The following is a 13,681-nucleotide window of genomic DNA, read 5'->3' as shown; positions in this document are numbered from 1 at the left end:
TTCCCTCTCCCTAGTCTTCTCTCTTTCCCTCTCCCTAGTCTTCTCTCTTTCCCTCTCCCTAGTCTTCTCTCTTTCCCTCTCCCTAGTCTTCTCTCTTTCCCTCTCCCTAGTCTTCTCTCTTTCCCTCTCCCTAGTCTTCTCTCTTTCCCTCTCCCTAGTCTTCTCTCTTTCCCTCTCCCTAGTCTTCTCTCTTTCCCTCTCCCTAGTCTTCTCTCTTTCCATCTCCCTTGTCTTCCCTCTCCCTAGTCTTCTCTCTTTCCCTCTCTCTAGTCTTCTCTCTTTCCCTCTCTCTAGTCTTCTCTCTTTCCCTCTCCCTAGTCTTCTCTCTTTCCCTCTCCCTAGTCTTCTCTCTTTCCCTCTCCATAGTCTTCTCTCTTTCTCTCTCCCTAGTCTTCTCTCTTTCCATCTCCCTTGTCTTCTCTCTTTCCTCTCCCTAGTCTTCTCTCTTTCCCTCTCTCTTGTCTTCTCTCTTTCTCTCTTTCCCTCTCCCTCGTCTTCTCTCTTTCCCTCTCCCTAGTCTTCTCTCTTTCCCTCTCCATAGTCTTCTCTCTTTCTCTCTTTCCCTCTCCCTAGTCTTCTCTCTTTCCCTCTCCATAGTCTTCTCTCTTTCCCTTTCCCTAGTCTTCTCTCTTTCTCTCTTTCCCTCTCACTAGTCTTCTCTCTTTCCCTCTCCCTAGTCTTTCTCTCTTTCCCTCTCCCTAGTCTTCTCTTTCTCTCTTTCCCTCTCCTAGTCTTCTCTCTTTCCCTCTCCCTAGTCTTCTCTCTTTCCCTCTCATAGTCTTCTCTCTTTCTCTCTTTCCTCTCCCTAGTCTTCTCTCTTTCCCTCTCCCTAGTCTTCTCTCTTTCCCTCTCCTAGTCTTCTCTCTTTCCCTCTCCTAGTCTTCTCTCTTTCCCTCTCCCTAGTCTTCTCTCTTTCCCTCTCCTAGTCTTCTCTCTTTCCCTCTCCCTAGTCTTCTCTCTTTCCCTCTTTCCCTCTCCCCCTAGTCTTCTCTCTTTCCCTCTCCCTAGTCTTCTCTCTTTCCCTCTCCCTAGTCTTCTCTCTTTCCCTCTCCCTAGTCTTCTCTCTTTCCCTCTCCCTAGTCTTCTCTCTTTCCCTCTCCCTAGTCTTCTCTCTTTCCCTTCCCTAGTCTCTCCTAGTCTTCTCTTCTCTTTCCCTCTCCCTAGTCTTCTCTCTTTCCCTCTCCCTAGTCTTCTCTCTTTCCCTCTCCTAGTCTTCTCTCTTTCCCTCTCCCTAGTCTTCTCTCTTTCCCTCTCCCTAGTCTTCTCTCTTTCTCTCTCTAGTCTTCTCTCTTTCCCATCTCCCTTGTCTTCTCTCTTTCCCTCTCCTAGTCTTCTCTCTTTCCCTCTCCTTGTCTTCTCTCTTTCTCTCTTTCCCTCTCCCTAGTCTTCTCTCTTTCCCTCTCCCTAGTCTTCTCTCTTTTCCCTCTCCTCTTAGTCTTCTCTCTTTCTCTCTTTCCCTCTCCCTAGTCTTCTCTCTTTCCCTCTCCATAGTCTTCTCTCTTTCCCTTTCCCTAGTCTTCTCTCTTTCTCTCTTTCCCTCTCACTAGTCTTCTCTCTTTCCCTCTCCCTAGTCTTCTCTCTTTCTCTCTTTCCCTCTCCCTAGTCTGCTCTCTTTCCCTCTCCCTAGTCTTCTCTCTTTCTCTCTTTCCCTCTCCCTAGTCTTCTCTCTTTCCCTCTCCCTAGTCTTCTCTCTTTCCCTCTCCCTAGTCTTCTCTCTTTCTCTCTTTCCCTCTCCCTAGTCTTCTCTCTTTCCCTCTCCCTAGTCTTCTCTCTCTTTTTTCTCCCTCTCTCTCCCTAGTCTTCTCTCTTTTTTCTCCCTCTCTCTCCCTAGTCTTCTCTCTCTTTTTCTCTTTCCCTCTCCCTAGTCTTCTCTCTTTTTTCTCCCTCTCTCTCCCTAGTCTTCTCTCTCTTTTTTCTCTTTCCCTCTCCCTAGTCTTCTCTCTTTTTTCTCCCTCTCTCTCCCTAGTCTTCTCTCTCTTTTTTCTCTTTCCCTCTCCCTAGTCTTCTCTCTTTTTCTCCCTCTCTCTCCCTAGTCTTCTCTCTCTTTTTCTCTTTCCCTCTCCCTAGTCTTCTCTCTTTTTTCCCAAGTCTTCCCTCTTTCTCTCTTTCCCTCTCCCTCGTCTTCTCTCTTTTGTCTCCTCTCTCTCCCTAATCTTCTCTCTTTTTCTCTCTCTCACTCCCTAGTCTTCTCTCTCTTTGTTTGTCTCTATCTCCAGTCTTCTCTCTCCTCTATCAATTGACATTTTCTATTAGCATGTGAAACATATGTTAACAATGCCAAAGCCAGTGAACTAGATGATAATCTCGCTCTCTCTCTGCTCTCTGTCCATCTCTCGTTCTCTCTGTGCACTCGCTCCGTCGCCCCAGACTGAAGCGTCTGTTCCGGGAGACTGGTCTTACTGTGTGTTACGCAATCCCTAAATGTCTACACACAGACAGATGAACATAACCCCAGTCTCTGGTGACAGCCTTACATTCAGGTTCTGGGAACTGAGATAAACATAACCCAAACAAAATCACCCTCTCCTTCGTGTGCGTGTGTGTCTGTGTGTGTGTGTTCATGCAGGGAAACCAACTTCCTCTCTGTCTGTGTGTTTGTGTAGAACTGGATCACTCGGGGTCAGCCCAAATCCTTCTGGATCTCTGGACTATTCTTCCCTCAGGGCTTCCTCACTGGTCAGTACACACCTTCTCCTCTGTTCTCTAGTCAATATTATGTAGTATTAAATATCACTGGTCAGTACACACTGTCTCCTCTGTGTTCTGTTCTCTAGTCAATATTATGTAGTATTAAATATCACTGGTCAGTACACACTGTCTCCTCTGTTCTCTAGTCAATATTATGTAGTATTAAATATCACTGGTCAGTACACACCGTCTCCTCTGTTCTCTAGTCAATATTATGTAGTATTAAATATCACTGGTCAGTACACACCGTCTCCTCTGTTCTCTAGTCAATATTATGTAGTATTAAATATCACTGGTCAGTACACACCGTCTCCTCTGTTCTCTAGTCAATATTATGTAGTATTAAATATCACTGGTCAGTACACACGGTCTCCTCTGTTCTCTAGTCAATATTATGTAGTATTAAATATCACTGGTCAGTACACACCGTCTCTGTGTTCTGTTCTCTAGTCAATATTATGTAGTATTAAATATCACTGGTCAGTACACACCGTCTCCTCTGTTCTCTAGTCAATATTATGTAGTATTAAATATCACTGGTCAGTACACACTGTCTCCTCTGTGTTCTGTTCTCTAGTCAATATTATGTAGTATTAAATATCATTGGTCAGTACACACTGTCTCCTCTGTGTTCTGTTCTCTAGTCAATATTATGTAGTATTAAATATCACTGGTCAGTACACACTGTCTCCTCTGTTCTCTAGTCAATATTATGTAGTATTAAATATCACTGGACAGTACACACTGTCTCCTCTGTTCTCTAGTCAATATTATGTAGTATTAAATATCACTGGTCAGTACACACTGTCTCCTCTGTGTTCTGTTCTCTAGTCAATATTATGTAGTATTAAATATCACTGGTCAGTACACACTGTCTCCTCTGTGTTCTGTTATCTAGTCAATATTATGTAGTATTAAATATCACTGGTCAGTACACACTGTCTCCTCTGTGTTCTGTTCTCTAGTCAATATTATGTAGTATTAAATATCACTGGTCAGTACACACTGTCTCCTCTGTTCTCTAGTCAATATTATGTAGTATTAAATATCACTGGTCAGTACACACTGTCTCCTCTGTTCTCTAGTCAATATTATGTAGTATTAAATATCACTGGTCAGTACACACTGTCTCCTCTGTGTTCTGTTCTCTAGTCAATATTATGTAGTATTAAATATCACTGGTCAGTACACACTGTCTCCTCTGTTCTCTAGTCAATATTATGTAGTATTAAATATCACTGGTCAGTACACACTGTCTCCTCTGTGTTCTGTTCTCTAGTCAATATTATGTAGTATTAAATATTCAATATGCTGTACTCTATTAAATATTCAATATGCTGTACTCTATTAAATATTCAATATGCTGTACTCTAGTCAATATTATGTAGTCTATTAAATATTCAATATGCTGCTCTATATTCAAAATTATGTAGCAAATTAATATTCAATATTCTGTTCCCTAATTCAATATTATGTAGCAAAAGAATATTCAATATTTTGTTCTTTATTCAATATGATGTAGTCTATTCAATATGCTGTACTCTAGTCAAAATTCTGTTCTCTTCAACAGTGTAGTCTACTTCATATAGTACCGTGGTCACCAACCTTTTCTGAGTCAAGATCACTTTGAATCAAAAATACATGCCGAGATCTACCGCTCTGATTTTTATTACCATGACTTCAACAATGTAAGAAACATGACCCAATTAAAAACAGCTCTGTAGCAATGAGGTTTGTGCAGTAAGCTACAGGCCCAATACATTGTCACCACATACTGGCTTTGCTTGAATTTACCTACCAATGCATTGCTGTTCGGGACATATAAAAAAATATATATATTTCAGAATTTGAGGTTCGGCTATATGATCACACCGGTAATAGATCCATTGTTGTATTACTTGTGAGGCACAGCTGAGTGAGCTACATTGAAATAATGAGCTGTTTATTTTACTGGGCTGATGGTGCCTGCATCTGTTGGTCAGTCTCAGCGGAGGGAGAGAACAGCAGACTGAGGGTCAGTCTCAGCAGAGGGAGAGAGCAGCAGACTGAGGGTCAGTCTCAGCGGAGGGAGAGAGCAGCAGACTGAGGGTCAGTCTCAGCAGAGGGAGAGAGCAGCAGACTGAGGGTCAGTCTCAGCAGAGGGAGAGAGCAGCAGACTGAGGGTCAGTCCTAGCGGAGGGAGAGAGCAGCAGACTGAGGGTCAGTCTCAGCAGAGGGAGAGAGCAGCAGACTGAGGGTCAGTCTCAGCGGAGGGAGAGAGCAGCAGACTGAGGGTCAGTCTCAGCAGAGGGAGAGAGCAGCAGACTGAGGGTCAGTCTCAGCAGAGAGAGCAGCAGACTGAGGGTCAGTCTCAGCAGAGGGAGAGAGCAGCAGACTGAGGGTCAGTCTCAGCAGAGGGTCAGTCTCAGCGGAGGAGAGAGCAAGAGAGCAGCAGACTGAGGGTCAGTCTCAGCAGAGGGAGAGAGCAGCAGACTGAGGGTCAGTCTCAGCAGAGGGAGAGAGCAGCAGACTGAGGGTCAGTCTCAGCAGAGGGAGAGAGCAGCAGACTGAGGGTCAGTCTCAGCGGAGGAGAGAGCAGCAGACTGAGGGTCAGTCTCAGCGGAGGGAGAGAGCAGCAGACTGAGGGTCAGTCTCAGCGGAGGAGAGAGCAGCAGACTGAGGGTCAGTCTCAGCGGAGGGAGAGAGCAGCAGACTGAGGGTCAGTCTCAGCGGAGGAGAGAGCAGCAGACTGAGGGTCAGTCTCAGCGGAGGGAGAGAGCAGCAGACTGAGGGTCAGTCTCAGCGGAGGAGAGAGCAGCAGACTGAGGGTCAGTCTCAGCGGAGGACTGAGTCTCAGAGCAGCAGACTGACTGAGGTCAGTCTCAGCGGAGGGAGAGAGCAGCGACTGAGGGTCAGTCTCAGCAGAGGGGAGGGAGACTGATGGTCAGTCTCAGCGGAGGAGAGCAGCAGACTGAGGGTCAGTCTCAGCAGAGGACTGAGGCAGCAGACTGAGGGTCAGTCTCAGCAGAGGGAGAGAGCAGCAGACTGAGGGTCAGTCTCAGCAGAGGGAGACTGGGTCAGCAGCAGACTGAGGGTCAGTCTCAGCAGAGGGGAGAGCAGCAGACTGAGGGTCAGTCTCAGTCTCAGCAGAGGGAGAGAGCAGCAGACTGAGGGTCAGTCTCAGCAGAGGGAGAGAGCAGCAGACTGAGGGTCAGTCTCAGCGGAGAGAGAGAGCAGCAGAGTGAGGGTCAGTCTCAGCAGAGGGAGAGAGCAGCAGACTGACACCGACGAAAAGGGACACCGTCTTCCAGCTGACGGCTAAACTCGAGTCACAGTATTTCTGCCTCGTACAAATTCATGTTGTTAGTCCTATGAACAGAGAAAGTGAAATATTCCTTGATATTAAAAAAGACCCAAGCCACTAATTATAACAACAAACCAAGCCTACCTATACACTTTCCTCCTCATTCATTACTGCTGCACTGCTTGTTGTAGCGCTGAGGGGAAATAGGAAGAACTCGCATTTTATGGCTTATGTAAGTGTTGAATAATATAATATATGCCATTTAGCAGACGCTTTTACCCAAAGCGACTTACAGTCATGTGTGCATACATTCTACGTATGGGTGGTCCCGGGAATCGAACCCACTACCCTGGCGTTACAAGCGCCATGCTCTACCAACTGAGCTACAGAAGGACCACAGCATACAAAGTGTTGACAGTGCTGAGTAAGACCTTAAACATGAACTCAGTCATATATACAGCAGATCTCTGCTCTATTCCTTGACAGTCTCTCTCTAGTCATGGTTTTAAACGTTTTCAAATCTCACAGTATCCATTTTGCCCATAACTTTCTTTCATGCCTGCTACATTACTCCAAACATGGTCATCTGAGCATCTGATTGGCCAGCGGTGGCATAGTGCACTTGATTTCCTCTCCAGGGCAGCTGGGCAGGGCAGCTGAATGGGCTGCACCCACCACCATCTACCACCAACAGAGACTGATAGAAAAACTAGGAACACAAGGCTTTATCGTGGGGTTATTTACAGAAATGTTTGGCGATGGACTAGATGCCTGGGAGATGGACCGGTTGGTGACCACTGATATAGTATGTTGTTGGGTTATTTACAGAAATGTTTGGCGATGGACTAGAGATGCCTGGGAGATGGACCGGTTGGTGACCACTGATATAGTATGTTGTTGGGTTTGAGAGACGTGCTGTATATTTATAAATCCTGTTATTGTTGAACAGGCCTGGGATCAGTCCAAAGTAGAGCACCAAACTGGGTTACAGTCCAGTTACTGAGATGTTGAAACGCTGTTGTGCTGTTCCCCCTCCTGTCCTGTAGGGGCGCTACAGAACCACGCCAGGACCTATAACCTCCCCATCGACGAGCTCAACTTCCGTTTTAACGTGTTGCCGGTCTACCTAGACCAGGGGGCCGTGAGCGAGGCGCTGAAGACCCTACCGGCCGGGGGCGAGCTGGACATGGACTCTGAGGTAGCTACAGGGAGGGAGAGGGACATATTTAGACAGGTTGCCCTGAGGGCAGGAAGGAGTTTACTGCATCCTGCCTCCAAAGCACAGTCTGACTCTGTAAAAACATGAAGGAGCTAAGCTACTCGCTGATAGAAATGACTCCAACACATGTTGACCTCTGTGGGATGTTGAGGTCATCAGTGAATTAGTCAACCTCGTCAGGTTCCTGAAGAGGTTTTAGAACCATATCTGGATCATTATTAGGACCCTGTGTTCTGGACAACCATGTCACATGACCTAGATTTGAACCTTTATTTAAAGCCTTGTCCAGAAATGAGAATTAGACCTAAAATGAAAACAACTGTCTGAAGATGGTGCTGGACGATGAAGCTTTAACTAAAAGTTGTGACATGATTGTCCAAAACCCAGGCCTCTAATCACAATATGACATTATGGTAACTACAGTAACACTCTGTCTCCATAGCTACCCACCATCAACGACGGCGTGCTGGTGCACGGGATGTTCATGGACGCCAGTCGCTGGGACGACGTCGACATGGTGATCGAGGATGCGTTGCCGCGGGTGATGAACACCATGCTTCCCGTGGTGCACTTCGAACCCCAGCAGAACTATGACCCTGATCCGTCTCTCTACCAGGCTCCGCTGTACAAGACCTCAGCTCGTGCTGGGACTTTGTCGACTACAGGTAAGGACACCTACCTAATATTCAGTTTCTCCCCCCTTTTCCCTCAGAACAGCCTCAATTCGTCAGGACATGGACTCTACAAGGTGTTGAAAGCGTTCCACAGGGAAGCTGGCCCATGTTGACTTCAATGCTTCCCACAGTTGTGTCAAGTTGGCTGGGTGTCCTTTGGGTGGTGCATCATTCTTGTTACACACAGGAAACTGTTGAGTGTGAAAAACCCAGCAGCGTTGCAGTTCTTGACGCAAACCAGTGAGCCTGACACCTACTACCATACCCCATTCAGGCACTTCAATCTGGTGTCTTCCATTCACCCTCTGAATATCACACATACACAATCCATGTCCCAATTGTCTCAATGGGCAAGACTAAAGATGTATGTGCTTTTGAATGGGGTATGGTAGTAGGTGCCAGGCACACTGGTTTGCGTCAAGAACTGCAACGCTGCTGGGTTTTTCACGCTCAACAGTTTCCCGAAGTGAGGCTGTTCTGAGGGCAAAAGGGATGGGGGATGCAACTCAATATTAGGAAGGTGTTCATAATATTTTGTACACTCAGTGTATAACCACTCTACACCTGGGGGTTTCAAACCTCTCCTCTGGGACTCACAGCCGTTCCATGGATTTGATCTATTGAACCAGCACACCTGATTCAACTAATCATCAAGCCCTTGACTAGGTGAATCAGGAGAGAGAGTTCAGAGCTACAACAACATGTCTGGAGGTCCTGAAGGAGAGGTTTGAGAACCACTGCACTACAGTCCTACCTAGAGCCCTTCCTCTTACTAAACTGTACCAAGCTCCACTGTATATGACCTCAGGACTCTGTCTACGACAGGTATACTATGTCCCTATACACACCCTACACCCCTACCTAGAGCCCTTCCTCTTACTAAACTGTACCAAGCTCCACTGTATATGACTGTATATGACCTCAGGACTCTGTCTACTCTGACAGGTATACTATGTCCCTATACACACCCTACACCCCTACCTAGAGCCCTTCCTCTTACTAAACTGTACCAAGCTCCACTGTATATGACTGTATATGACCTCAGGACTCTGTCTACTCTGACAGGTATACTATGTCCCTATACACACCCTACACCCCTACCTAGAGCCCTGCTACAGTGGTTTGCGAAGGTATTCACCCCTATTGGCATTTTTCCTATTTTGTTGCCTTACAACCTGGAACTAAAATATTTTTTTTTGGGGGGGGGTTGTATCATTTGATTTACACAACATGCCAACCACTGTGAAGATGCAAAATATTTTATATTGTGAAACAAACAAGAAATAAGACACAAAAAAAAACAGAAAACTTGAGCGTGCATAACTATTCACCCCCCACAATTACAGCTGACAGTCTCTTGGGGTTTGTCTCTATAAGTTTGGCACATCTAGCCACTGGGATTTCTGTCCATTCTTCAAGGCAAAACTGTTCCAGCTCCTTCAATTTGAATGGATTCCGCTGGTGTACAGCAATCTTGAAGTCATACCACAGATTCTCAATTGGATTGAGGTCTGGGCTTTGACTAGGCCATTCCAAGATATTTAAATGTTTCCCCTTAAACCACTCAAGTGTTGCTTTAGCAGTATGCTTAGGGTCATTGTCCTGCTGGAAGGTGAACCTCCGTCCCAGTAAGTAAGACTGAGACTCGTTTCCCTCAAGAATTTCCCTGTATTTAGCGCCATCCATCATTCCTTCAATTCTGACCAGCTTCCCAGTCCCTGCTGACGAAAAACAGGGATGGTGATGAGAGGTATTGGGTTTGCGCCAGACATAGCGTTTTCATTGATGGCCAAAAAGCTACATTTTAGTCTCATCTGACCAGAGTACCTTCTTCCATATGTTTGGGGAGTCTCCCACGAGCCTATTAGCGAACACCAAATGTGTTTGCTTATTTTCTTCTGGCCATTCTTCCGTAAAGCCCAGCTCTGTGGAGAGTACGGCTTAAAGTGGTCCTTTGGACAGATACTCCAATCTCCGCTGTGGAGCTTTGCAGCTCCTTCAGGGTTATCTTTGGTCTCTTTGTTGCCTCTCTGATTAATGCCCTCCTTGCCTGGGGAGAGCTCCTTGGTCTTCATGGTGCCACTTGCTTGGTGGTGTCCCTTGCTTAGCGGTGTTGCAGACTCTGGGGCCTTTCAGAACAGGTGTATATATACTGAGATCATGTGACAGATCATGTGTCATTTTTTTTTCATTTCACTTCACCAATGTGGACTATTTTGTGCATGTCCATTACATGAAGTCCAAATAAAGATACGTTTAAATTACAGGTTGAAATGCAACAAAATAGAAAAAAGGCCAAGGGGAATTAATACTTTTGCAAAGGCACTGTACCTACCCAAAGCCCTACTACGTACCCAGAGCCCTACTACCTACCCAGAGCCCTACTACCTACCCAGAGCATTACTACCTACCCAGAGCCCTACTACCTACACAGAGCCCTACTACCTACCCAGAGCATTACTACCTACCCAGAGCCCTACTACCTACCCAGAGCCCTACTACCTACCCAGAGCCCTACTACCTACCCAGAGCCCTACTACCTACCCAGAGCCCTACTACCTACCCAGAGCCCTACTACCTACCCAGAGCCCTACTACCTACCCAGAGCCCTACTACCTACCCAGAGCCCTACTACCTACCCAGAGCATTACTACCTACCCAAAGCCCTACTACGTACCCAGAGCCCTACTACCTACCCAGAGCCCTACTACCTACCCAGAGCATTACTACCTACCCAGAGCCCTACTACCTACCCAGAGCATTACTACCTACCCAGAGCCCTACTACCTACCCAGAGCCCTACTACCTACCCAGAGCCCTACTACCTACCCAGAGCCCTACTACGTACCCAGAGCCCTACTACCTACCCAGAGCATTACTACCTACCCAGAGCCCTACTACCTACCCAGAGCATTACTACCTACCCAGAGCCCTACTACCTACCCAAAGCCCTACTACCTACCCAGAGCATTACTACCTACCCAGATCCCTACTACCTACCTACCTAGAGCCCTATTACCTACCTAGCCAGAGCCCTACTACCTACCTAGCCAGAGCCCTACTTACTACCTACCTACCCAGAGCCTTACTACCTACCCAGAGCATTACTACCTACCCAGATCCCTACTACCTACCTACCTAGAACCCTATTACCTACCTAGCCAGAGCCCTACTACCTACCTAGCCAGAGCCCTACTTACTACCTACCTACCCAGAGCCCTACTTACTACCTACCTAGCCAGAGCCCTACTACCTACCTAGCCAGAGCCCTACTTACTACCTACCTACCCAGAGCCCTACTACCTACCTACCCAGAGCCCTACTACCTACCTAGCCAGAGCCCTACTACCTACCCAGCCAGAGCCCTACTACCTACCCAGAGCCCTACTACCTACCTAGATCCCTACTACCTACCCAGAGCCCTACAACCTACCTAGATCCTTACTACCTACCCAGAGCCCTACTACCTACCCAGAGCCCTACTACCTACCTACCCAGAGCCCAACTACCTACCTACCCAGAGCCCAACTACCTACCTACCCAGAGCCCTACAACCTACCTACACAGAGCCCTACAACCTACCTACACAGAGCCCTACTACCTACCTACCCAGAGCCCTACTACCTACTCAGAGCCCTACTACCTACCCAGAGCCCTACCACCTACCCAGAGCCCTACTACCTACCTAGAGCCCTACTACCTACCTGCCTACCTACCTAGAGCCCTACTACCTACCTAGAGCCCTATTACATACCCAGAGACCTACTATCTACCTACCTACCTACCTACCCAGAGCCCTACTAGCTACCTACCTACCCACCCAGAGCCCTACTACCTACCTGTCTACTACCTACCTAGAGCCCTACTACCTACCCAGAGCCCTACTACCTACCTACCCAGAGCCCTACTACCTACCTACCTAGAGCCATACTACCTACCCAGAGCCCTACTACCTACCTACCTCCAGCCCTACTACCTACCCAGATCCCTACTACCAACCTACCTACCCAGAGCCCTACTACCTACCCAGAGCCCTACTACCTACCCAGAGCCCTACTACCTACCCAGAGCCCTACCACCTACCCAGAGCCCTACTACCTACCTATCCAGATCCCTACCACCTACCTACCTAGAGCCCTACTACCTACCTACCTACCTACCTAGAGCCCTACTACCTACCTTCAGCCCTATTGCCTACCTACCTACCCAGAGTCCTACTACCTACCTACCCAAAGTCCTACTACCTACCTCCAGCCCTACTACCCACTTAGAGCCCTACTACCTACCTGTCTACTACCTAACTAGAGCCCTACTACCTACCCAAAGCCCTACTACCTACGCAGAGCCCTACTACCTACCCAGAGCCCTATGACCAACCTAGAGCCCTACTACCTACCCAGAGCCCTACTACCTACCCACCAAGAGCCCTGCTACCTACCCAGAGCACTACGACCTACCTAGAGCCCTACTACCTACCCAGAGCCCTACTACCTACCCAGAGCCCTACTACCTACCTATCCAGATCCCTACCACCTTCCCAACTAGAGCCCTACTACCTACCTGCCTACCTACCTAGAGCCCTACTACCTACCTAGAGCCCTAATACATACCCAGAGACCTACCTACCTACCTACCTACCTACCTACCTACCTACCTACCTACCTACCTACCTAGAGCACTACTACCTACCTACCGACCCAGAGCCCTACTACCTAACTACCTACCCAGATCCCTACTACCTACCTACCTACCCAGAGCCCTACTACCTACCTACCTACCCAGAGCCCTACTACCTACCTACCTAGAGCCCTACTACCTACCCAGAGCCCTACTACCTACCTACCTACCCAGAGCCCTACTACCTACCTACCTAGAGCCATACTACCTACCCAGAGCCCTACTACCTACCTACCTCCAGCCCTACTACCTACCCAGATCCCTACTACCAACCTAGAGCCCTACTACCTACCTACCTAGATCCTACCTCTGCATCATGTCCAGATAGTGACAGACCTGTGTGTTCTCTGCATCATGTCCAGATAGTGACAGACCTGTGTGTTCTCTGCATCATGTCCAGATAGTGACAGACCTGTGTGTTCTCTGCATCATGTCCAGATAGTAACAGACCTGTGTGTTCTCTGCATCATGTCCAGATAGTAACAGACCTGTGTGTTCTCTCCCTCAGGCCCAGATAGTGACAGACCTGTGTGTTCTCTGCATCATGTCCAGATAGTAACAGACCTGTGTGTTCTCTCCCTCAGGCCCAGATAGTGACAGACCTGTGTGTTCTCACACTCAGGCCCAGATAGTAACAGACCTGTGTGTTCTCTGCATCATGTCCAGATAGTAACAGACCTGTGTGTTCTCTCCCTCAGGCCCAGATAGTGACAGACCTGTGTGTTCTCTGCATCATGTCCAGATAGTGACAGACCTGTGTGTTCTCTGCATCATGTCCAGATAGTGACAGACCTGTGTGTTCTCTGCATCATGTCCAGATAGTAACAGACCTGTGTGTTCTCTCCCTCAGGCCCAGATAGTAACAGACCTGTGTGTTCTCTCCCTCAGGCCCAGATAGTAACAGACCTGTGTGTTCTCTCCCTCAGGCCACTCTACTAACTTTGTGGTGACGGTGATGCTGCCGTCCAGCCTGCCTAGTGACTACTGGATCACCAAGGCCTCAGCCCTGCTCTGTCAGCTCAACGAGTAGTGACCCACACGCACACACACACACACACACACACACACACACACACACACACACACACACACACACACACACACACACACACACACACACACACACACACACACACACAC

General features: G+C 47.8%; 1 protein-coding gene across 1 annotated transcript; it reads left to right on the top strand.

The window, feature by feature from the left end:
- Positions 1-2,564: 2,564 nt before the first annotated feature.
- On the top strand, positions 2,565-13,681 carry LOC124029555 (dynein axonemal heavy chain 6-like). Its single transcript, XM_046341226.1, has 4 exons — positions 2,565-2,676; positions 7,018-7,169; positions 7,633-7,855; positions 13,468-13,681. Exons 2-4 carry the CDS (start codon positions 7,158-7,160, stop codon positions 13,569-13,571), a joined length of 339 nt encoding a protein of 112 aa, XP_046197182.1. The 5' UTR covers positions 2,565-2,676; positions 7,018-7,157; the 3' UTR covers positions 13,572-13,681.

This window comes from Oncorhynchus gorbuscha, unplaced genomic scaffold (assembly GCF_021184085.1).
Source record: "Oncorhynchus gorbuscha isolate QuinsamMale2020 ecotype Even-year unplaced genomic scaffold, OgorEven_v1.0 Un_scaffold_6794, whole genome shotgun sequence".
Lineage (NCBI taxonomy): Eukaryota > Metazoa > Chordata > Actinopteri > Salmoniformes > Salmonidae > Oncorhynchus > Oncorhynchus gorbuscha.
This window is presented reverse-complemented; position numbering and strand designations above follow the sequence as displayed.

What these genes read in the sequence shown, in the direction of transcription:
- LOC124029555 (XM_046341226.1), top strand. An exon ending in TGGGACTTTGTCGACTACAG is followed by an intron (nt 7,856 to 13,467) that starts GTAAGGACACCT and finishes TCTCTCCCTCAG; the next exon opens with GCCACTCTACTAACTTTGTG.